At 39.5% G+C, this 25980-nt stretch overlaps 5 protein-coding genes across 5 annotated transcripts; 1 reads left to right on the plus strand and 4 right to left on the minus strand.

Annotated features, from left to right (window-relative positions):
* Positions 1-770: 770 nt before the first annotated feature.
* On the minus strand, positions 771-2545 carry L201_005768 (uncharacterized protein; the record flags this gene model as incomplete). Its single annotated transcript, XM_066221497.1, has 10 exons — positions 771-930; positions 1014-1093; positions 1161-1199; positions 1273-1292; positions 1363-1488; positions 1549-1580; positions 1644-1710; positions 1817-2214; positions 2293-2363; positions 2465-2545. 10 exons carry the CDS (start codon positions 2543-2545, stop codon positions 771-773), a joined length of 1074 nt encoding a protein of 357 aa, XP_066077594.1.
* Positions 2546-5110: 2565 nt separating this feature from the next.
* On the minus strand, positions 5111-7052 carry L201_005769 (uncharacterized protein; the record flags this gene model as incomplete). The annotated part of the gene is made up of 9 exons (XM_066221498.1): positions 5111-5289; positions 5378-5435; positions 5519-5586; positions 5663-5743; positions 5838-5934; positions 6046-6225; positions 6340-6576; positions 6681-6762; positions 6844-7052. 9 exons carry the CDS (start codon positions 7050-7052, stop codon positions 5111-5113), a joined length of 1191 nt encoding a protein of 396 aa, XP_066077595.1.
* An 820-nt stretch (positions 7053-7872) lies between these two features.
* On the minus strand, positions 7873-9102 carry L201_005770 (uncharacterized protein; the record flags this gene model as incomplete). The annotated part of the gene is made up of 5 exons (XM_066221499.1): positions 7873-8243; positions 8309-8485; positions 8556-8769; positions 8887-8946; positions 9016-9102. 5 exons carry the CDS (start codon positions 9100-9102, stop codon positions 7873-7875), a joined length of 909 nt encoding a protein of 302 aa, XP_066077596.1.
* Positions 9103-11096: 1994 nt separating this feature from the next.
* L201_005771 (uncharacterized protein) lies at positions 11097-17584 on the plus strand (the record flags this gene model as incomplete). The annotated part of the gene is made up of 14 exons (XM_066221500.1): positions 11097-11845; positions 11899-12720; positions 12773-12957; positions 13017-13540; positions 13599-14222; positions 14273-14693; positions 14755-15081; positions 15136-15284; positions 15344-15557; positions 15616-16188; positions 16266-16674; positions 16739-17167; positions 17264-17443; positions 17515-17584. The coding sequence occupies 14 exons, from the start codon at positions 11097-11099 to the stop codon at positions 17582-17584; spliced, it is 5676 nt and encodes a 1891-aa protein (XP_066077597.1).
* Positions 17585-18313: 729 nt separating this feature from the next.
* Positions 18314-25691, minus strand: L201_005772 (carbamoyl-phosphate synthase, large subunit; the record flags this gene model as incomplete). Its single annotated transcript, XM_066221501.1, has 7 exons — positions 18314-18352; positions 18425-18834; positions 18892-22409; positions 22458-23158; positions 23209-24438; positions 24496-25250; positions 25307-25691. The coding sequence occupies 7 exons, from the start codon at positions 25689-25691 to the stop codon at positions 18314-18316; spliced, it is 7038 nt and encodes a 2345-aa protein (XP_066077598.1).
* Between the last annotated feature and the right edge of the window lie 289 nt (positions 25692-25980).

A 25980-nucleotide genomic window follows, 5' to 3' on the forward strand; every position in this document is an offset into this window, starting at 1 on the left:
TTTGATGATCAATGTACGATTAGCTGAAAGTCATCAACTATACATGATATGATCAGGACCATTTGGAATATGCATTTAATCCTTAGCGATATGGTGTAAATCCAGCGAAGATGCGAATTGGAGCGTGAAAAGCACTGTTTCTGACTAATGAACCCAAAATATCTAGCCTTCTTTACTACTATCCAGGTTCTTCTCTAAGGGGGATGTAACGAGAGAAATCTTGATTCTAAATAAGGAATCTACTATGCTTCGGCAGTGTGGTGTTCGAAGATGAACGAAACAGATACGAAAACTGCAGAGCAAACAAAAAGTCTAAGATTGACACCTCAATGTCTTAAGTTACACTCGCATCTACACTGCCTGGTCTATCAGTCTGGATTCCAATTATTGCACTTGCTCAACACATTACATTGTCGTATATTCTAATAATATTGTATGCATATGCATCATCTGCTTGTTCTTGTTCACTGTGAAAGACATAACATCTCCAATCCCTAAATTGACAACCTTGCATGCACAAAAAAACCAAATATGTATATGAATAATGCTTGTATATCTCTTCAACCTGTCACTTTAATGGAAACTCTATAGCCTAGCATATATATGTATGTATCTTCGATTGTACTAGCCATAATACAGATACAGATAAAATCTTTTGATACTGGTTCAACTCCTTCCCTGCTTTCACTCGATTAATTAACTTATACTATAATACAGTAATTTTTGGTGATCCTTCTAATCTACTCTTCATCAACAGTCAACAGGTAGTACTATATGATTGCGATATCCCTCAAAGCATTCTTCAGAATCGTATCTTGACAAGCAGCCATCACAACTTTAACATTTTGAACATCTACTGCTGTTGTGACATGACAATATATTTCTTTTGATGGTGTCCTGTTGAGTGTACGGAACTTTATCTTGAAGAACCTGTGAAATAGTTAGGTTTTTTCGTCAGTCTAGCATTCTTAATACGTTGGAGGTACAAAGGGGAGTTGAAGTAATAAACCCACTCTACAGCATCATTGAATGACCCAGGTTTACCTTCGAATTCTGGGAAATGCTTCTTAATCTGTTGATGAGGATCTTTAATCTATAGGAGCGAAAGTTACAGTCAGCTTGTATACATATACCTATCAAACGGTAACTATATAGCTCACCTTTTCCATCAATATATCTGCTTTATTCAAGAATAAGATCTAGCATTAAGTCAGGTATGGTTAGTCCTGAATTGATAGCTACATCGCTCGCAGCAGCATCGTCCGAACTTACAATAGACGTTTTAACAAACCCTAAAAGCGAGAAGCGATATGTCAGCTCTTCATCCGTTTCCGTGCAATTCGATGACAAAGGTAAACTCACACTGCGAATTACAAATTGAATCAAATAGTAATAAAGCTTCTTGCATACCATTAGATTCTCTGTCTTCTATCAAACATGAATTGTAATCCGATAAAGATACCAAGAACAATATAGCGGTTACATTTTCTGCATGTCCACAAGTTAGCAAAAGTGTATCTGTCAATATCATTCAAGAATTACGCTTACCGAAACAAGATGCCCATTTTCGTCGTTCGGACCTGAATAAATGAAATAACAAATGAGCTGACGTATCACTTATACAGGGGTCATATGTTACTCACCTTTGACCACCAACGTCGAATAACCTAAATACCACGTCATTGAGCGGGAATCGAGTCTCACTTATACCTATAAAATGTGAATGAAATAATAAAGTATCAGTACGTGTAAAAGCATAATCATTATTGTTAGGTAAAATGAAAACAGAAAGAAAGGTTATGGAAGTATTACTTACCCGTAGTTTTACTTCTAACTCTTAAAATATCATCACTTGTAGGTATATAACCTGATTCAAATAATCTATCTAAATTTGAATAAAAATAAGGAATATTTTCTGATAAAGCAAATTCATTTCCTCTTTTATAACATTCTTGTACATTTGGATCATTCCATAAAGATTTTAAAGCATTTAAATATTTTATTGGATATGATTCACCTGTATTTATTGGTGGTTCAGAATCAACTAAAGATATAAATCTTCTATTTTCAGATAAAACGGCTAAATTTAATTCATCCATTACATCTATTATATTTCTCATTCCACCAACTATATTTGAAAATGTTATTTTACGATAATCTTCTATTTCACTTGGTTCAAATGGTTTGTCATGTATTAATCTCATTTGTTTTAATCTATTTCATGTCATTAGATCAGTATCATTCGATTAACTACCGTACGGTAGAGGATAAAAAATAATGATATACACCTACATAGTTGATTTACCAGAAGCACCGGCTCCTAATAGTAATAATTTCACTTCTTTCGCTAATCTCTTCTCATCCTATCAACAGAAAAGGAATGGGATAAGATTTAGTTTTTGGATGCAACCAACGAAACCCCGTTCAATCGCGTTGACCTGAAGGAAAAACGATAAGAACTCACCTCTCTCAATTGTCTATCTATATCTTTACTCCTCTTATCAGCTACGGGGTCTTCTGAAGGTGTTGACATACATCCACCCATCTTGAAAGTTTTCTCTTGAGCTTGATATTACTTGAAGCGAGGAGGATGTATGCAAGGTGGGTGTTGACTCCTCTAATTAGATAAGCGCTATGTATATGACAGATGGAATCGTCACAAAGAAGTTTAGATAGGGGAAAAAACGTGTATCGAAGATAATCTATCGAGGGTGAGAAGAACAATAGGATTATCTGTGATAGGGAGTTTCGCGATTGCTTTTTGTTCAGAAGAAAAAGGTCAAGGTTGAACAAGGTGTTGTTGTAGTGTGTATATTGTGTATACCCCTTAAGTCCCGACGTATAGATGTTCTAATCCTCTATTGTCAATATACTTTTGAGTGACAATTTATCTTTAGGTAAAGATGCGAGAAACTAGGTGTGGATGAGAATATATGTATAGTGGTAATAAAATAATAATGATAAAATCTCAACAAAATCGAGATTGGATCCCCTTGATTTTTGTTTTCCTTTACTAAGTAAACAATGATGATGAATGATATTTGATGGTGAACAGAGCGTGTGAGCAGCTGATTTTTAATGATGCTTATTAATGTTTTTAACCTTTATATCCTCCTGAATTATGTATACTGTACACGAGTACACATACCCGAGGTAATAACTAAACTTGGCTTTAACAGTGTGACCTTGACCTGAATTTGTTGTACGCAATGATCGTCGATAAATTGGACTAACAAATGGCACTAATGGTAGCGATTGAGACGATTGATGGTAACTGTCACACCTGATTGAGCTAGTTCCTCTGAGTTCTGAGTTGACTTTATAAGATTCTAATAATGTAGAGAACCTTGCCTTTCCTGTTTTCTAAACACCCTCCTTCCAAGAATATGATCCGATATCTAAGATTGAATCTGAAACTCGGTTAAAGCCTTTACTCTCGTTTCGTCGCTTCGTTGTTTCGTTATCTAGTGATCGATGGTAGCTAGGGACTGGCACTGTTACAACAGAACATGTGAAACGATCAGTCACAGCTTCTGACATGGTTTCAGATGATATAGCGAGTCCAAGTCATTGCTCAGGCTATGTTCGATCATTTGAGCAAAGCGTAGATAAAGAGAAAAATTCCTCACTACTTACACTATCTTCAAGACAATCGAGCAATCTAAGTATACCTGTTGTTTGGTAGATTTAAGTGGTTATAATGATAGTGTCGATTGCTGACTGTAAAATCTCGACAATGACAATGACAATGACAATGACAATGACAAGGACGATAACGTTAAGAAAATAATTGAATATTACAACAAACAAGTGATTATTTCTTTGAGCAATTCCACTGTTTATCCTTTTCAATTGAGTGGAATTTTCCTGGTAAGATGATCTAAGACAGTTGTGATTTCTTCTATAGCAATTGGGTACCGGATATAATTTTGGGTTAGGTACTCCGAAGGAAACTGTTGACTTCTATTTGTCGTTTTTGTTTCGAATCAGTCAGATGATATGTCTAATTTAAGAACGGATTGTGGTTGCTCTTGTTTGGTTCGTTTTTGTCGTTGTCGCTGTCAAAATAGAATAGAGATAATTGGTGATAGCGATGAAATTTAACTTACTTGATCTTTCAGATCAGAAGTTGCTGGCTGTGCAGAAGAATTGGTTTAACATACATGCATACAATCAATTGTAGCCATCTCTTCTCATTGCATTTTATCTCAATAAAATCTATTGTTCACAAGTTAATCTTAACCTTACCCATACATATAAAAAGAACAATACGGTAATTAGAATGAATTTAAGGGTATAAGGGTATAAGGGTTGATGGTAATAATTGCTTAAATTCTTGGAAAAAGGTACAAGAGAAGTACGTACAAACCTCATTTGAGATGTTTAATGTGCCTTTTTTCAAGATTTATTACTCTACAAGGTAATATTCTCTTGATACAATGGCCATCCGATAATTACGGCTTCACGTGGACAGACCATAAATAGAATATAAAGATTAAACGGACATACTCATGTCCAAGACAGAAATTCCAGTTTGAGTGAAGATGAAACGATGTTGAGTTACGAAACATCACATAAGATATCGTATTTATGCACCGATACCTTCACTATGTACATTTATATTTATTATGCTGTGATCATACATTGCGGCTTAAAACGCCTTCATCTAAGCCTCTTATGAACTTTACTTTCCCTCATACCCCGTGTGTACTCCGTTTTATCGACATATACAGTACACCTCTTACATCTGCAGGTACCAACCGTGCCATCAGTAATCGCATATCAATCTTCAGCTGAAAGGTGAGGACCGCATAAGATCATGTTCAATAAGAATGTTGCTTGCAAAAGATAAGTAACAGGGAGGTTGCGAGTTGATATGGTTATGTCATTCTGTAGAGTCAGGTTAAGTTGCCGGAACCGAGGATATAAGAATCATGGGGTGATTGACAAATATATAAGATACATCACTGTATGATTGTAGTTACGACCAGAATTTCTCATAGGAAATTAGAATGTAACCTAACATGCGTTTTTCATTTGCACCTTTTAGTTACCATCTTCCCCTTACTGGGGTTCTTCTTTTCGTCCTACATCATGCAGAGTCCCTCCTTTAATTGTATACATAATTACTATCTACCCAACTTGGGAATTCACCAAAAACCTTGCTAACTGAATACTGATTTTTAGCTTCTTCAGAAGAGATAAAACTTTCAATTGAATAATTACGTGCTGAAGCATTATATCCTGGACCATATGAACCTGATTCGATGAAATGGGTAACGTTTGGGACTGCATTGATTTATACATCGTCAATATTCGTCAAAGAGTTAAATGTAAAAAAGCTTTTTGGGTTATTGTGTGAATAAATAAAACTTACAAACCCTAGGATCGGAAGATGACCATTCAACGAAACCTTGAGGTAAAACGATATCGGACTATAAGAAATTTTCAGGTAAGTCAGAAAACGTCGAAATTTAAGCTGTGTGATAATTGTCATGAAAAGGATTTGTTAACGCACCATATAGGTGTTCATATAAACTACTCTGGATTGATTATTCCATGGTCTACCTAAAGCCCTTGTTCCAGCTATCATGTCCTCATCTTCAATTAGCAAGTGATAATACCTCGACATTGAAGCTGCTATTTTATTCTCGATACTCACTGAGATCGAGAGTTGCATTGGCATCTGCCGCTTTGACAATTTTCGAGTTGTTGAAATAAGCTCCAAATGTATTTGGTCCATCTGTACATTTTCAACTTGTGGTCAGCCTGACAGCTACATGAGATTGGACGGGTCAAGCTATAAAGTGGGTTTACATCATCCAAACCGCACTTACACCACTGTTCAGAACCTTTCCAAGCAACTAATCCACCACCAGTATTCCTACTTGATAAAGTGGTATTTTGGAAATAAGCAGTACCGAAACCATATATCTATGTGTGGAGAGAATTAATATCAGCGATACTCGATAATCGCTGTACATTGGAGAATAAACGGTTTTCCATTAGAAAAAAGGTGTATCTCGAGTTGTTAGTTGAACTCACAAAATCGGTTGTTCCAGTTATTTCACCACCAACAAAAATAGCACTACCATTTCTACCGACATATAAAGTATCTTGATAACTTGAAAATGTACATTCATAGAAAGAAGCATTTGCGTAACTTACAAATAAAGCTGCTGAAGGTCCTGTATCACCGGCTGTATATTCGATCCCATTTACAGTCTATACCGAAAGATTAAAGAAGATCAGCATACTGCAAATATCCGAAATGTAAGTTGTATTCTGATGTTGACCTCTATAGGGGTTTTAGCAAGAAATATGTTTTGTTTGACTTACAGCTCTATTAGCTACATCGATATTATACAATCTAAAATCCGAGGAGCCGAATAAAGTTTGTAAAGGAGCACCTAAAGGACCACTTCCAACTAAAGAAGCATTTCTCGAAGGTGAAATGGTCAATACTACCGCATCTGCATTATCTTGTGAGGTAGTCTGAGATGTCTGATTGATAAATGATGAGTTGAATAGTTTCACTGTATTTGATGTATAATCTGATGGAGATGATGTGATACCCTATAAGAGTGGGATAGTCAAAGTAAACACCCAAAGCAAGCTGTATCCCATATAAAGGTTCCAAGTATGTATATGCATTAAGCATAATTGAAGCTAAAGCTTACCATGATTGTCAAAGGACCTTGTCTAGTAACATTAACAACTTCATGATAATTTCCAGAACCTACTAAAATGTACTGAGTCGAGCTATTTGTTGTTACACAAAAATATAACGAGTCAAGACAGATTAGAGATCTCGGTCGGTACGATGTGATACTGATTACTCACTTATCATTTGGTAAACCTTGAATAGCACTTTGGATAGTACCATAACCAGCTTGTGGATCAGTTTGTGAGACGTATAAAGTACCATTTGGACATCCTTGTAATTGATATCCCTGAGCTTTGGGTTTCTGACATTCTGCATATGTATTAGCTAATGTTGAGATTGGTAGAGAAGAAAGAATGGCTAGATATATGAGCTTGCTGGATATCATGATGGTGGATCACTTTATTTATTGATTCTAGAGTAGTCGAAATACTTTCTCACTATGGCTACCTATCGTTTGATCAATCAATCTCATTATATATATATATATCTCCTTGATGAGTATTTTCACGACATCGTTTTATCATTCGAATTTCGATATTAGCTGTCGATTTCATGACGGCCCGAGATATTTAGTCTGTAACTCAAGTTCTAACCCAGTTGATCTTGATGCGAAAGTCGGCCCTGCTGAATTTTAGCGCTAAAATGAAATTCCAATATAGGTGTTCAATATTATTTCTGCATGCAAAGATCCAGGATGAAAAAGATAAATTAGATGAAAATGACGATAATCTTGATCAGGTGAACAACGATTGCGGAGGTGAGTTTAATTTTTAAGCGTAATTTCGGCCCGGCGAATTTTTACATGTGATTTTTAAATCTATTTTAAGCAACTGAATGATGTTACTGTACATCGTAGAAGGGATGTAAGGTCCTGTAACGAATGGTTCCTGCTTGTCAGTCGAACTAGATACAAGAGCTGCTAACAACACCGTCGAGGAACTTGTCCCTCAGTCATGAACATGAATGAACAGTTTAACCCACAAGCTGCATTCTGCTTTTTATAACTTGATTTATCCTTATATACGAAAGAAAATAGCGAAACGAAAGTAAAATGAAAATATATTTGATCATGAAAAAAAATGTTCGTTTGAGATGACATGAAAAATATAACTATCGAAAGTAAAATGGCATTAAAGAAACATAAATTCCGTGATCCTCTCCCTAACTGTCTCCTTTAATCTGTACTTCAAGTTTTAAGATTATATTTAGATAAGAGCGGCGACGGCACCGACTAAAGCGAAGATACCAGCGAAAGCTGGGGCGGCAACGTTGAGGGCACCTGATGAAGCACCTGCTGAAGCTGAGGCTGAGGCGGAAGCTGAAGCACCAGTTTTTGAAGCTGAACCAGTTGCACTAGCTGCTTTTGATGCACCTGAAGCTGAAGCACCTGAAGCAACGGCAGCGGTTTTGGAGGCAGCAGCAGAAACGGAAGAAACAACACTTGAAGCAGCAGCAGCGGCAGTTGTACCAGCAGCGGCACCTGAGACTGATGAGGAACCACCACCTAATTCAGTAGCATCACCAGTAGCAGCGGCACCACCACCGGTAGCAGTTAATGTTGGGGCGTTGTAGGCATCTATAGAAACCTCAATACATCAGCTTCATTCTAGAATATGGTATGATGAGATATCGTAGACTTACCAGTGGCAATAGCAGGAAGACCTTTAGTGGTGAAAGTTTGATCAGCACCGGTGTAATTTTGGTTTTTACATGAATCTTGTAAAGATTGGAAATCGGTGACTTGGGTTGTACCAGCGTTGTTGTTGGCAGTGTTACATGAAGCACAGTTGTAGATGTTGGCGAGGTAATCAGCACCACCTATAGAAAGCAAATGAAGTTCATTAGTATTGTGCTTTCAAAAAAAAGGCGCGTAATGAAATTAACTTACATTGACAAGCGACATCAGTTGAAGCACAAGTATCGAATGAACACTCAAAGAAACATTGTTGTTTGGCTGTTGTACATCCGGTTTGGGTTGAGGTAAGGAGAGATCCAAGAGCGGAAGCGTCGTTAGAGTTTAAACATGATGAACATGAATCGACATCAGTTGGGTAGTTGTTACAGAAACAACCGTAAACTTCAGTTGCTGATGAGTAGGTGGTCTAACATGATCGGAAAATCAGTCAGCATCAAACGCGTTTCATCGAAGAGAAGGCAAGGGATAATTGTTATAGCAGGTCTAAGCGGTACCGAAATACGAGAGAGACGCTATGACTCACTTCACAAAGGTAAGATGATTCAAGAGTTGAAGCACATTGATCTTTACAGGCAGATGGAATCTAAGTGATATAGTAGAGTAAGCATATATAGCATACAAAGTATTAGTCTGAATATCAAATGAAACTCACATATTGCCAGTTTGGAGCAGCTTGACCGTTAACAACGGCAGCACTGATAGCGGCGGCAGCGACAAAGAAGAGAGTTTTAGCAGACATCGTTATTGATTTATTTGTTAGATAAAAAGTCGTTGAATTAGTTGTATTCGAAAATATGAATGATGATGATGTGGTTGTGTTGTCGTTAAAAGAGCGTGAAGTTGTATCAATTGAATATGATATATATATATATAGATTTAAGTTTTTATTAGCTTGGATGGAAAGAAAAAAGGAGAAAATGACGATTATAGAAAGTATTGAGATGGTTTATATGAATTTTTCTGAGACCACTTCTTTCTAAGTCTCAAACAACCTTTTCAAAGACATTTTAGTTATTATTAAAGGACGCGATGTTTTATTTTTCGGACTAACCGGATCAACACAAATAAACAAACAGTTATTCTCGTTATCCGTGATTTGTTTCGTTAACTTTGACTCTCTCAAAAGAGATGAAATAACGGTAGACGAACTGAACATTACAAGAATTACTACCTATACGATCAGAGGAAAATCAGGGCTTTATACTAAAATCGTTTTAATCTGATATGACACAACAGATGCTATTTGCTTCAGGGTTATATACAAGATGTGCTTAGATCGTGGGGCCTGGCTTAAAGGCACAGTATGGAATATCAAAGCTTTTGCACCCTATTCTTACTGAAGCCCCAAGCGATACATATCAAATTGATGATTAAGAACAAGGTTAATTTGGAACAAAAGAAAACAAAAAGCTTTGATCCGTTGTTGTCCCTTCCTTCTTCAACTTCCCTATCAATTTCTTCGCGTTCAAAAGTAGACGTAACAAAGTGCATTTCCTTGTATCTTCGAAAGCATGTTGCCTTTCCGTCACATATTTCACGGTGTCAAACCGGGAATCAAGAAAGAATAATGACTGATAATTAAAGCTAAGGTATTGGACTAAAAATCACGTACCCAAACAAATGAAAATCTGGCACTAAGACTAAAAAGGAAGCTACGGTACAAGCATCATCAAGCAATAACGAAGACGCGTCTCGACCGTGAAATGAGATATAAAAAGGTGAAACCCTAAAAGATAACTTAATGAAAAAGTAAACGGCGATTCTTCTGTGCCTTATGAATCCGGATGAACAGGAAAAGGTTCCTTGATTCCCGATCGAACCGGTGTTGTAAAAACGTAGATGATCAAAGCATCTTTGCAAATTTAGATGGTGTGGCAAGTACCATAAAAACAATAAAAAAACATTTACCATACATGGGGGTTATGCTTGCGCTAATCTGTAAACTTCTGCGCCTGCCCGAGATGAGTGAAACTCTTCCAACTCCTCATCTGATACGTATTTTCAGTCGCAATACGAGCTTGAGAGAAGAAGGCGGACGTCAAGCTTACCACATATAATATAGTAGCAGAGTTGATTCCCAATGACGTCGCTGCATCTTCGGCCTCACTGATCCAAACAAACATGTAAAAGTGTTTCACCTTTTACCAAACCCAAGTGTACTTCGTGACGAATGAGTGTGTATCAAATTGATAGGGTGCTCGACTGCATTATTGAGCATACTTTTGGACGTTTACAATCTGATAATGTTCTATCCGTCGTTGACCAAAGATTCTGCAACACAGAGCAGTGTATGTATTCGTATGCTCAGTTGGAATTGTGTAGAAGGATGGTAAGCTTTGAAATGCCACTTTCATCTCGCTAGGTATAATGCCGCTAAAAATATAAAACACCGATTTTGATGAGGATATAAGGAGGTATTGGGGTACAAAGGGATTCATGTAAATACCAGACGCGTTAAAAGAGAAAAAATCCCCCTTTCTTCTCAATTTTTTTGTCGCAGACCTCAACTTTCTCCCTGTACCATTTTGAGGTCGGCGAGTACCGCCAATATCTCCATCTTCTTTTTATCATCTTTACGTAAATAACCTCGATTCTTAGGAGGTGGAGGTAGTCCACTTGTTGAATAAGGCTGTTCAAGGTAGTTTTGATATGTCGTTTAGGTGAGTCAACCATTTTCTGCTCATTATCACACAGTCCTTTCGGCTTTTATGTAGTATAGTACTGATCCAAGTCATGATTTCTACCAGACGTGATAAACTCATACTTCTTGTTGATACTGGTACCTCACCTCATGTACGAAGAACAGCTGCAAAACAATTAGCAGATTTAACATTAAAAGCTTTCTTAGCTACAACTCAATATCAACCTAAAACTGAAGAAACTAAGGAAGATATCAAACCTGACATAGATTCGAATGGAAATGATCAAGTAACTCTTACTTCTGGTGGAAATGAAGAGGATGCATGGAACGATGTTCTGGAAACTATAAGCAAGGTATTACCATTACTGAAAAGTAAAGTGTCGGATACTCGTCATGCAGCAGCATACGCTTTAGGTCTTTTGGCTTCTCATATTCCAGAATGGTCTCACCCTATAACCTCAACTATAGACGATGATTCATTGTCAATACCGATCAATCTTCCTGAATTGCTGAAAACAAGTTCAACATTACTGGCTTCGGCAGGAAGGGAATATATAGCTAAACCATTACCTGGTGATAAAGCTAAGAGACGTAAAGCAATGATGGGATCATTAGGTTTAGGTGATGCAGTAGGATGGGGAGATGATGTAGACAAAGTTATAGGAGATGAAGATGAAGATATGAATGGTGAAAATAAAGATCAAAATGGTTCAAGAGCTGGTCCAAGTAGAGAACCTTCCGCACCTCCGCCTCCACCTCAGAATATATTTGAAGGTTTAAGTGCTAGACAAATCACTATGCTGAAACGGAAGAAGGGCAATATGGTGGAAGAGGCAAACAAGTAAGCTGAATGTTCCTTAGGAAAGGCACAAGCTGATAACATACTCGATGTAGAATGCGAAAGATGAACGAGAAAGCTTCAGGAAGTGTACCAAATTCAGCTGCACCCTCACCTGTTTCGACACCTCCAGAACTACCTACAACATCAAGTGTTAAAGCAGAAGACGTGAAACCTGAAGTCGTTACCATCGATCCTGGAGCTAAGGCTCGGATTGCAGCTCAGGCTGGGTCAGGTGGTCAAGTGGAACCCATAGTCGACACTGATGGTAACCCTATCATCACTTCTTCAGTCAAGATACTTAATCTCATTAAGGGTCAGTCACCATGGACGACTGTGTTATCAGAATTATCACCCAAGCTCCATGAACCAGTATGGCAAATACGGCATGGCTCCGCTTTAGCAATAATGGAGATCCTTCGTTCACTCGGTTCATCATATGCTTCAAGTGAATCTACAGTCTGGTTAAACTTGTCCCGACATTTGCTTTCCCTCTTAGTTTTAGATAGATTCGGTGATTTTGTAGGAGATACAGTGATTGCCCCTGTTAGAGAAACCGCTGCTCAAGCATTGGGTATAGTGTTGAAATATATCGATATAACCGGTGTCAAGGAAATACATACCACTTTAATGGGGATGGTCAAGCAGCCCTGGGCCAAACGTGGTAAAGCTGCAGAAGGGTTAGACAAAAGTGAAAAGTTTACTTGGGAGGTAAGACATGCTGGTTTGTTAGGTCTGAAATATGAGGTGGCCGTCAAGGGCGAATTATTGGGTACAAGCAAACTCGCAGATGTTAAGATGGAAGGAGATGTCAAGCCTGATATCGAGGCAACAGAGCTCGATATATTGAAAGATGTTGTTGAAGCTGGATCACTAGCGTAAGTTGACAAGGCTATTGACCATTCAGCTTGCTGACCACGCGTATTGCAGTCTTGGCGATTCAGACGACGATGTTCGTACAGTAGCTGCTACAGCTCTAACGCCTATACCGGACATCATAGCGAGTAAATTACTTGAGGACGACCTGCATCAACTCCTCACAACCCTATGGGCCTGTTTGACGGAAGGCGGCGATGAGCTAGGCAGTAGTACAGGTGCTGTGATGGATTTGCTGGGTGAGCTGCATTCTCCTTTGGGCATAAAGTAATCACAGCTGAAATATTGTTTCTTACAGGTGTTCTTCTTAAACAAGAGCAAGTTGTGGAATACATGACGAATAGCAAAGAGACTCTTGCAACTCGCGCTTACAAGTTCATGCGTCATCCCATCGCTGCTGTACGTTTGTCAGTAATCAAGATTCTTCTCACTGTTGGCGAAAATCGATCAATCAACAAAGAGTGGTTAACAGACGATTATGCTTCCTTCTTATTCCAAAATGTACTGTTAGAAGAAAGACAGGATATTAGAGAATTGTCGCTTAAAGCTTTCGATTCTGCTTTCCAAGAGATATCAGAAGAATGTGGTGAAGAAATTACATTGATGGAGTTAGATGATTGGTTCACTCTGGTCATGACACCGATAGGAGCTCCATTCGATTCTACCTTATTTAGAAAAGCCAAAAACTCCACTACAGGTCACAATGTAGATAAAGCTATGATGGCAGGCGATATGTCATTGGTTTCTATGAACATAGCTCTTCAGACTAGATTAACGGGAGCTAAAGCGCTTGGTATGCTGAGAAGATTCCATGATGATGAAGTGAGTAAAAGTTTACCCTGAGTATACGGTGTAAAGGGTTTTAATAACAGAGATATAGGAGAACGATATACGACACCTGCAACAATACCTCAGCTCGGCTAGTGCTCACCAAGTTCTTATGGGTACTGCAGTTATTCAGGAACGGGCATTACATGCAGATCAGCACCGGACACCTAAAGATGAACCAATTAGTCTGGGTATCTCAGATGACCTGATCCAACCGTTAGTATCCATTTTGATAGATCGGGTGGGATCACCTCCTCCAGCGACATATCATGAAATGTCAGTCATCCTTCAACGTATATATACCAAATGTCACGCCCTTCTCAATGCTTTCAACGTAGAGGGCAAAGTCTCCAAGGACAGAATACCATCTTTACCCAGCCGAATCGATCCTCTCAGCACCGCTCAAGATGTATTTTCACTTGCTACAGCCCAACAAGCCATAGGACCAACTTTCGAAGCATTATCCAAACTACTCACTAAACCGGCACAAAAGGTTGCTTTGACTTCACTGAGGGATAGACAGCGAAAAATCATGGGATCTATTGGTTATTTTGCAGTAATGAAAGAAAGATACGATACTCAAGTTATGGCGGGAATAGCAAGTGCTCTAGTAGCTTTACGCGTAATGCCTCAAAAGCTTGGTCCAGTAATCAAAAGCTTGATGGATGCAGTTAAGGTCAGTTCTTTCATATATCTATACCGATTGGTTAGCTAATAACCTAACAGAAAGAGGAGAACGAAATTCTTCAATCCCGTGCTGCCTCTTCAGTAGCTGCTTTCGTAGAATACACGACAACACCGCTGTTCACCGGGCGAGTTAATCCTTCAGACAAAGTCATCGGAAATCTATTCGCTTTCCTGTGCTCCGATACGTCAATTACTCCTATCTTTGCTCCTAATTCGACCGCAATCTCAGGTATCATCACTTTGAAAGAAGAAAAAGCATCAGCAGCCAACGCCACCAAGAAGGGGCCAGGGAAGGATATGCCGGAAGAAAACGAAGAACAGATTGCTGCTAGAATAACGAGAAGGGGTGCTCTTGAAGCTTTCAAAGCTCTAGCAAACAAGTTTGGAGATAGGCTAGTTGACGGTGTACCTAGATTCTGGCAAGGTATCAGTGCTGCTCTACTTGCCAATTTCGCTTCAGGTGAGTTAGGAGAATATGTCAATGTTTGTCCTCGTAAAGTTATGCTTACTTATCAATACAGGCACAAACATTGAGGAGATTGATCAGCGTCTGTCCGGAAATGTACAAGCAGGACAAGATATAATTGATTGTCTTACATCTCTTCGCCTCATCGTACCTGAACTCGACCCGATCCTTCATCCAAAACTTGACGCCCTGTTCCTACCTATCATCATGGCACTACAAAGTTCCTTTGCTGTTATTCGACATTCTGCAGCTAAATGTCTGGCAGCGTTATGCGATGTTATGTTGAATGATGGTATGAAAAAGGTGGTGGATGATGTTGTACCGCTTGTTGGAGATGCTACAAGGGTGTCATCAAGACAAGGTGCCGTAGAGGCTATTCATCGTGAGTCTGAAATTTGTCTAGAGAAAAATAGAGCTGACGGATGTCATCATGTAGATACCATCAAAATCTTGGATATCAAGGCTTTACCTTATGTCCTCTTCCTTATTGTGCCTATACTTGGTAGAATGAGTGATCCGAATGAACATGTTCGACTCCTTTCTACCAGTTCTTTCGCTTCCCTGGTCAAGATGGTTCCTTTAGAGGTGAGCTCGCGGTCTAGCTATGTCGGTGCAAGTTTTAGCTAATCAATTTTTCTCAATAGGCTGGTATCCCAGATCCGGAAGGATTTTCCCCTGAATTACTCGCCAAACGAGATGAAGAGAGAAAATTCCTCATGCAATTGCTCGATGGCAGTAAAGCCGAGCAATACCAGATACCGGTCAAAGTAGAGGCAGATCTCAGACAATATCAAAAGGATGGTGTTAGTTGGTTAGCATTTTTGGCAAAGTATCAATTGCATGGTATACTATGTGATGGTACGTCTTTCTAGTAATACTGGTATCGCTACACAACATGGCTGACATACTTGTATAGATATGGGTCTGGGTAAATCACTGCAAAGTATCTGTATCATTGCCAGTAAACACCATGAGAGGGCCAGTCGACATGCTTCCACTAAATCAGTTGATACAGCTCATTTACCATCTATGATAGTTTGTCCACCGACTTTGACCGGTCATTGGTATCATGAGATCCTCAAATTTACACCTCACCTCAAACCAATGCAATATGTGGGAAATGCAAGTGAAAGATCAATACTAAGATCAAGAATACGTTATCATGATGTTATAATTACATCATATGAATCAGTTAGATCAGATATAACGGAATTAACTAAATTCAATTTCTTATATTGTGTTTTAGATGAAGGTCATATAATCAAAAATGCCAAAACAAAATTATCTGTTGCTGTAAAACAGATCAAAGCTCAACATAGATTATTACTTTCAGGTACACCAATCCAAAACAATGTATTAGAATTATGGAGTTTATTTGATTTTTTAATGCCTGGCTTTTTAGGTAGTGAAAGAGTTTTCAATGACAGATTCTCTAAACCCATCTTAGTGGATAGAGAAGGTAAAGCTACACCTAAAGAACGTGAAGCTGGTAAGTTGAAGCCCTTCTATCTGTTCTGGAAACAAGTATCTAATGTACAGTGCTCATACAAAAACGATTTCATATAGCTTCATCAGCGTTAGAAGCATTACATAAACAGGTCTTACCATTCTTACTTCGACGATTAAAGGAAGATGTTTTACATGATTTACCACCTAAAATCATTCAAGATTATTACTGTGAATTATCTTCAGTACAAAAACATCTATATGATGAATTTTCCAAATCCCAAGCAGCTCAAGAAGCTGGTGAAGAAGTTTCGACAGATATACAAGAGAATAGTGGTAAAGGTGCAGGTCAAGGACATGTTTTCCAGAGTTTACAATATTTAAGAAAATTATGTAATCATCCAGCATTAGTACTTGATCAACAACCTGATAGATTTAAACAGATTCAAAAGAAGTTGGGAGTAGAATCTGGTGCTGGTGTAGGAGGTTTACATGATATTAGTATTGCACCCAAAATGGAAGCTTTGAAGTGAGTAATATACTCCATATATACATAACAAACTTGCTGATTTTTCCATCCATTTGGACGACAGACAACTGTTATCTGATTGTGGTATAGGACAAACACCCGATAAATTATCTGATGATGTAAATCAACATCGTGTATTGATATTTTGTCAATTAAGACCAATGTTAGATTTAATTGAAAAAGATTTATTTGGTTCCCATATGCCTTCGGTATCATATATGAGATTAGATGGATCAACAGATCCTAAGAAAAGACATGCTATTGTACAAACATTTAATCAAGATCCAAGAATTGATGTTTTATTATTAACTACTTCAGTTGGTGGTTTAGGTTTAAATTTAACTGGAGCAGATACAGTTATCTTTGTAGATCATGATTGGAATCCAATGAAAGATTTACAAGCTATGGATAGAGCACATAGATTAGGTCAAAGAAAAGTCGTTAATGTTTATAGATTAATTACTAGAGGTACATTGGAAGAGAAAATCATGGGGTAAGTCTATAAAACTTTTCGTCATTTACATATCACAGTTGCTGTTGTGATTCTCACAAATACATGAACTAATCTATCTGAATTTTACCACGTTAGTCTACAAAGATTCAAGCTTAATATAGCATCATCAGTTGTAACTCAACAAAATGCTGGTTTAGGTTCAATGAATACAGGAGAAGTATTGGATTTATTCAAAGTTTCGGCTGAAGGTGAACCTGTTAAACCTAAAACTTCTACATCTTCAGGTCCAACATCAATGAGTAAAATGTTAGAAGGGTAAGTACATTAATAATGTTATGACCATTTCTCAAGAAGGATAATACTGATGTAATAACTCATATCAATAGACTCGATGATTTACCTCCAGAAGAAGAATATGCAGAATTGTCATTGGACAATTTCTTGAGTAAAGTATAAACATCAACATCATATCATCATATCATCAGACGTTCGTTGTGTAACAGACATTACCTCTCCAGTGTGAAGATCCAATTATAAGGGACGAGGCGACAAAATAGAACGAAGTGTTCAAGAGTTACCTAGCCATATAAATCTATATATACCAATACATATCACAAATATATAACCGCATATCATACCCATTTTATACAGCAACGTAGCGAACATGCAATGACTACATGTCGAATCCTTCCGTAGCAAATCGCTCCATCCACCGGAACGGGTTTGCTTCTTCCTCCCACAGCATATGCCAACACAACTCTTCTCGTTTCTTTACTATATCATGAGCAGAATAAGATACATAACCCCCTATGTGCAGTGCATCCCATTCCTACAGTATCTAATCAATCTTGCAATAATCATTCCAAGTCGTTACATGGGTTTCCACAGTCGGACAATGACCATCTTTTGATTGTTGGAGTCCGAGAAAGCAATGCATGTAGAAAGAAAGAAATATTTATTTTTATCTATTCTATTTAATTTATTTTAATAATCTATTTAATTGTATGTACATGGTAAAAATGGTTGTGTAAATATGCAAGAGAAGGGGAAATAATATGATGATCGAGAAAGCAACAAAGCGAAAAGCAAGCAAAACAAAGAAAAAGACACAGCCGCATAACAAGGTCCGACAGGTACTAAAACCGACAAAACGGTATGAAACAAGTAATTCACATAGGACTTCGTTTAAGCACCAAGAACAAGTGTAAGAAGAGCCATTCGTACCTATTAATGAGGAAATATTAGCATTGTTAGGGGACAAAGTTAAATCAAAGACGGAAAACAAGGAAAACTCACGAAAAGACCGTATCTCATTTGTCTGAAGTAAGCAGCTCTCTTTGAATCGAAATCAACTTCTGGATCAATTTCATTCACTCGAGGTAATGGGTGCATTACAATAGCAGATTCTTTAGCTTTTGCCAAAACATCATTGTTGATGATGTATAAATCTTTAACAGATTCATATTCTGATGGATTTTCGAATCTTTCTTTTTGAATTCTTGTTACGTATAAAACATCAGATTTTGCGATTATATCGTCTGATAATATTGTTGATTCGTTTATTCTCACACCAGCTCTTGATGCTTCAGATTTAACTGATTCAGGCATTGTTAATGATGGTGGTGAAACAAAGTTTATCGTAACATCATATAATGATAATAATTTGACTAATGAATGTACAGTTCTACCATTCTTCAAATCACCAACTATAAAAAGAAAATGTTAGACAAGAGAGTCAAGCCTATTATAATGATCCAACTTACTTAATGTAATGGTAATACCATTGACTGAACCTAATTCTTCTCGAATACAGAAAACATCCAATAAACTTTGTGTAGGGTGTTCTCCAATACCATCACCAGCGTTAATAATTGGAACTGGACTTGATTTAGCAGCTGATTTACTTGATCCAACAGCAGGGTGTCGAAGTACAACTGCATCAGAGTAACAACCAACAGTTCTGATGGTATCGGCCAATGATTCTCCCTTTTGTACTGAAGATGTTGAAGCAGTGACTTGAACAACTTCACCACCACATCGTTTCATAGCAGCTTCGAAAGAAGTTGAAGTTCTTGTGGATGGCTCGTAGAAGAGGGTACACAAAACTCTACCTTTAAGTGTATCAACTGAACCACTTCTCTCCACTTGAGCTCTCATTTCAGAAGCAAGGTTGAAAAGAACATGTAAATCCTCTCGATCAAATTGTTTGACCGATAAGATATGTCGTCGAGCGAAAGCTGGGGAGGTTTGAAGAGAAAGAAGGTTTCGTACAGGAGAAGTGTTGACTGGAGCGATAGAAGCGAGAGACATAAGTTTGTCGTTGGCTGGAGGACCGAATGATGCTGGTCTTTCTGTTGTGGGTGACATGAGTGCTGAGATAGAAGGTCTCTTCTGTAAAGCGAATGATCCACGAGCTTGTTTGGCGATAGGAGCTCTTGGTCCAGCACTTGAGATATCTCTTCCAAGAGGCATGGAGAATGACAATCCATCCAAGAATACCGAGTGACCATTGATGACAACTCGGTGAATAGCTCCTGCAATTGGCTTGCCGTTAAGTGGTGACCAGGTTTTACTGTCTTGTGCTGAGAAGGACGATTGTCTGTTGACTTCAACTTCAACGTAGGTTTGCGCTTGTTCGGGTAAACCGAAGATGGTTCTTGGGTTTTCACTCAATCGGAGAGAGATATCTTGGAGGGTGAGTTTACCTTCGGCAACAGCGGTCAAGAGGAGAGGAAGTGATTCAGCAACACCAGAACTGGCAGAAATTGGGTTACCAAGAGCAGTACCAAGTTCGTATGGGAGAACACCAACTGAGAAGATGTCAATGGTGGCGAGGTTATCCCAAAGGGCTTGTTGATCTTCAGCAGTAGGAAGGCACTTAGCGGTAGGGTAATCTATTTGAGAATAGAACAAGGCGTAAATTGATACATCACAAGTGACGTTCAATCCCTTCTCTTTGGCAAGAGCAATCAACAAGATGTCGTCTCGGGTTGAAACACTGGCGATATGTATAGATCTGTTGTTCAAACTGGCAAGAAGCAAGATTGAAGCGAGATCAGTGGCTCGAGCATCGGTGACTATTGGTTTGTCTGCTGGCCAAGCGGCGAAGTGTTGAGCGACACTGGTTACTTTGTTGACTGATCCAAAGAAGTTGTTGAATGGGATGAACAAAGCTTTAGCACCGGCAGCAAGAGCATCTTGAAGTCTGGAGGCGTTATCGGCGGTAGCGGCGACAGAGAAGAAGTAGTCGCAGTGAGAAGCGCCAGTAGCGTTGGCTTGAGCTCTTTGAAGGGAGATTTCATCTTCAACAGCGGAATTGACACCTTGAGGAACCATTTGTAATACTGTGAAACCACCTCTAATAGCAGCTTGACTTGCTTCACTGAAATCATCAGAGTTAGGTTCAGCAGCACCAGGTACGAATGCTTGAACGGAGACAAGACTTGGGAAAGAGAATGTTTCATGAGAGGTTTTGTAATCTACACTGGTGATATCGAAAGTTGGCTTTTTGAGAACAGCTTCAATGAAGAGTTTAGCACATTTGACATTAGTGATAAGAGGAACAGCAAAATCGACAGCCATTCTTCTGGATTTGTAACCTTGAGATATGTAAGAAGCAGGTCGTCTTGATCTGTTCTTCGATGGCAAGTTGATGTATAAGTCGATCAAGTTATTGGCTAAATGTTGAGTCAAGGAGTATTCAGCTTTTTGAGGGTTAAGGTCGTTTTCAGATCCCAAAGCTTCAAGGAATTTGACTGGAATACCATGTTCTTGGAAGAAATCGGATGTACCGGCGGTAGCGAAGAGGTTGTAACCTTGTCTGTGGAGTTTGAGTACTACAGGCAACATCTCCAATTTCTCCTTGAATGAACCAACGGAGAGTAAAATGTTCTTCTTAGGTGGTCGAATACCAGTTGAGATAAGTGCTTTGAGGTAAGCATCGTATTTGTCTTTACCGAAACAGGCAACTTCACCGGTAGAAGCCATTTCTACACCAAGAACAGGGTCGGCACCTGATAAACGACTGAACGAGAATTGTGGTACCTTGACACCGACGTAGTTAGGAGGCATCTTGACATCTGGGTAAGGGGTAACTGGGAAGCCAAGCATAACTTTGGTGGCGAGCTCGATGGCGTTGATACCGGTGACCTTTGAGACGAATGGGAAAGATCGAGCAGCTCGCAAGTTACATTCAATAACCTTGATTTCGTTGTTCTTGGCAATGAATTGAATGTTGTATGGACCAGTAACATTGAGGGCATGACCGATCTTTTGTGTAGCGATTTCAATCTTTCTGATTGTTTCTGGATCGAGATCTTGTGGTGGTAAGATAAGAGTAGCATCACCAGAGTGAACACCAGCGTTCTCGACGTGTTCGGAGATGTAGTGCATGACCATTTTACCATCTCTTGCGACGGCATCCATTTCGATTTCTTTGGCTTCTTCGATATATTTGGAAATGACGACAGGGTGATCTCTTGAGACATCGGTAGCTTGACCTAGGTAAGATTCGAGATCGTCTTCTGAGAAAACAACGTTCATAGCAGCACCTGAAAGTACGTATGATGGTCTGACAAGTACAGGGTAGCCGACTTTGTCACAGAAACTCTTGGCTTCAGGGAAACTGGTGAGTTCTTTCCAGAGAGGTTGGTCAACACCAATTTTATCTAACATTCGAGAGAATTTGTATCGGTTTTCAGCGGTATCAATCATTTCCGGGGAAGTACCGTAGATCTTGACGTTTTGTCGGTGAAGAGCTAAAGCAATATTGTTTGGTGTTTGACCACCCATAGATAAGACAAGACCACTTGATCTTTCAATGTCGTAAATATCGAGAACAGTTTCAAGAGAGATGTTTTCGAAATAGAGCTTGTCGGCTTCATCATAATCGGTAGATACAGTTTCAGGGTTGTAATTGATCATGACAGTCTTCATTCCTTGAGCTCGGAGAGTTCTAATAGCTGTTACAGCACACCAATCGAATTCGACTGAAGAACCAATTCGGTATACACCGGAACCGAGTACCATTACACCATTGTCCTCGAAGGAAACGTCGTGATCACTAGCATTGTAGGTAGTGTACAAGTAATTGGTGAAAGCTGGGAATTCAGCAGCAACAGTATCTATTTGCTTGACGAAAGGAGAGATACCAGCTTCGATACGAAGTCTTCGGACAGCAAGCTCGTTGGAGTTGAGGGCTTTAGCGATCTGTCGATCGGAGAAACCAAGTTGTTTGGCATTTCGGATGAGTTGGTTTGGAACATTTGAAGCGTTGTAGGTACTACAAAGGGGTCAGCTGAGTCTTTCGCGCTGAATAACCGGAACTTACCCAATAAGCTTTTCAGTCTTGAATAATCTTTCAAGTCTAGTTAAGAACCACGGGTCGATGTTAGACATCTTGTTGAGTTTTTCAACAGAGTATCCTCGTTTGAAGGCAGTAGCGAGGGCGAAGAGACGTTGATCGGTTGGGTTGGCGATTTCGTGGTCGATATCTTCGACATGGATGTGTTCACCGAAACCAGGGAATCTATCATCAATACATCTAATGGCCTTTTGTATGGTTTCCTCGAATGTTCTACCAATGGCCATGACTTCACCAACAGATTTCATTGAACTACTCAAAGCAGTACTAACTCGGTTAAATTTCTTTAAATCCCATCGAGGAATCTTGACTACACAGTAATCTAATGAAGGTTCGAAACAAGCAGAAGTTTCTTTGGTGACTGAGTTCTTGATCTCGTTAAGAGGAATGTTAAGACCCAATTTAGCAGCAATGAAAGCGAGAGGGTAACCAGTGGCTTTGGAAGCAAGAGCAGAGGATCTGGAAAGACGAGCATTGACTTCGATAATGCAGTATTCTTTAGAGTAAGGGTTGAGGGCGTATTGGATGTTACATTCACCAACGACACCAAGATGACGAATAACGTTTACGGCAGTGGTTCTAAGCATGTTGTAGTCGGCATCGGAAAGAGTTTGAGATGGTGCAACGACAATGGAATCACCGGTGTGAATACCCAAGGGGTCGAAGTTCTGAGATACTTGTTAGCGCAATAACGCGAGGGGAAAGCTAGTATACTCACCTCCATGTTACAGACGGTGATACAGTTATTTCTGCAATCTCTAACGACTTCGTATTCGATTTCCTTCCAACCTTTCATCGATTTCTCAACCAAAACTTGAGGGGAAGTAGCGAAAGCTTTGTTACAAAGCTCAGTAAGTTGCTCATCATTTTGGGCGAACCCGGACCCAAGACCACCAAGGGCGAAAGCGGCTCGAACGATGACGGGATAACCAATTCTGTTGGCAGCTTCTATAGATTCTTCGAGGTTAACGGCACTTGCAGATTCAGCACATTTTTCACCAATTTCCTCCATGGCTTTAGCGAAAAGATCTCTATCTTCAGTGGTGATGATGGTATCGATCGGAGTACCAAGGACCTTGACACCGAGTTGAGCAAATTCATCCTTCAATTTGATACCAACGGAAAGAGCGGTTTGACCACCAAAAGTACAGTAGATACCATCTGGTTTCTCGTGTTTGATGATCTTTCTAACAAATTCAGGGGTGACGGGCAAGAAGTAGACCTTGTCGGCGAGACCTTTTGAAGTTTGGATAGTAGCGATGTTGGGGTTAACAAGAATGGTGTAAATACCTTCTTCTTTCAAAGCTTTGATGGCTTGAGAACCAGAGTAATCAAATTCACCAGCTTGACCGATGGAAAGACCACCGGAACCAAGTACAAGAACTTTTTTAACTTGTTCTTTTGGTCTAGCGGCAATGTTGTCGGCAATTTCACCTCCAGGCATGTCGATAGGAACGAGTTTACCTTCTCTAGCAGTGTCAACCATACTTTTGATGAACACATCGAAAATGAATTCGGTATCTCTGGGACCTGGAGCGGACTCAGGGTGGAATTGTACTGAGAAGAATGGTTTACCATCTTTACCCATCCAGATACCTTCGTTAGATTGATCGTTGGCGTTGGTGAAGAAAGCTTCCCAGCCATTCTTGAGTGTAGTAACATCAACTTCATAACCGTGGTTTTGAGAAGTGATGTAACATCTACCAGATGATGAACATGTACAAGGCAAGTTCATACCTCTGTTACCGTACTTCATCTTTCGGGTGGAAGCACCAGAGGCTAAAGCGAGAAGTTGATGACCAAGACAGATACCGAAGATAGGGACTTTACTGGTTTCAAGAGCTTTAGAAAGGTTGGCAATGGTTTCTTTGACCATCGAAGGGTCACCGGGACCGTTAGAAACGAATATACCGTCGTAGGCTTCGGTTTCAGCGTTGATATCGTAGTTCTGGAGGGACATCAGCAACTAAACAAATTATTTTTTAAAAAAAAAAACGTGACTCACCCAAGGAACAACCTTGACTTCGACACCTCGTTCTCTGAAACATCTAATTTGGTTCCATTTCATACCAACATCAATGGCAATGACTCGTAATTGTTTGCCGGTTCTAGCATTGATTTGCTTATCTACACCAGTTGTAGAAGTGTAAAGAGTAGGTTGCTGGGTAGAGACCTTGGCGACAAGGTTGATACCGTTAGGATCATGGAAGGGGACGGTCTCGTAGTCTTCCTTCCAGTTGACAGCGAAGTTGTCGGTGGAGTTGGATCTGACCATTGATGGGGCAGAAAGACCATTGAGGAGTCTTGAGACACCACCAAGGACACCTGAATTCTCTCTACCTCGTTGTTCGTCAACAGAGGAAGCGCCTTGTTTAGCGAGAACTCTACCTAGAATTGAACCTCCTTCTCTAAGTCTTTTGGTCAACATTCTAGTGTCTACACCCCAAATAGCGGGAACTCCTTGTTCTTTGAGCCATTGACCAAGACTTGAATTGGCGAGATGGTGAGAGTAACTTGGGTGATAGTTGGCTACTACAAGGGCAGCGATGTGAATGTGAGAAGATTCAAATTCAAAAGGAAGTGAATCAAGAAGATGTGTTGGTGGAGGGACATTGTGAGCATCTTCTGAAGTTGGGATTTTAGATGTCTCAACGTTGGGTCTTTCGGGTACACCGTAATTACCAATCAAGGGATAGGTGAGAATAAGAATTTGAGAAGAGTAAGAAGGGTCGGTCAATGATTCGGGGTAACCGACCATACCTGTTTGAGAATGAGCATTTTTGCGTTTCACACCGATGCTAAGCTATGTAGCTTACCGGTTTGGAAAACACATTCTCCTGAAACTGATTTCTTAGCACCGAAAGAGTGACCAGCCAAAGCTAAACCATCAGCAAGTTCGAGAACGGTATCAGGTTCTCCCATGGCATCTTCCCATTTAGGTTCTTCAGGCATACCCTCATAATCGATACCTTTGAGGGTAGCTGGTGGGTGAAGACTTCCTAATGGTCTTGAAGCAGGAGCGACGAAAGATGCAGCTCTGTTGACAGTTGGTCGAGGTGATGAAGCTGTAGGAGCTGGTGAAGCTGGAGGAGTGACATCTACAGCTGAATGAGCAGCAGGAGCTACAGAGACAGCTTGTTGGATAGCTGGGATGTCACTTGAAGGTACGACACCTTCAAAACCAGGTACAGAAGGAGCCATCGCGAATGTAACCTACGTTCGCGATAATCACAGAAGGAAAAGAAGAGAAGAGGAGGAACAAAAAAGGATAGGTGTTGGTTCTTGCGGATGAGGAAAGGGGAAGTAAGAAGGATTCGAAATGAAAACTTCTTTTTTGGGGGGGAGGGTGAGTTGTGGGCTTTTTTTACAAGTGCGCGAACCAGACACTTAGCTTTCTTTTCGTTTCTTTTTTTTGGAGGGGGTTGGCGTGCTAGACCAAATATTTATGCATTGAAAAAGAGGAGAGAGGAGAGGAGAGGAGAAAAGAAAA

The sequence above is a fragment of the Kwoniella dendrophila genome, chromosome 7 (assembly GCF_036810415.1).
Source record: "Kwoniella dendrophila CBS 6074 chromosome 7, complete sequence".
Taxonomy (NCBI): domain Eukaryota; kingdom Fungi; phylum Basidiomycota; class Tremellomycetes; order Tremellales; family Cryptococcaceae; genus Kwoniella; species Kwoniella dendrophila.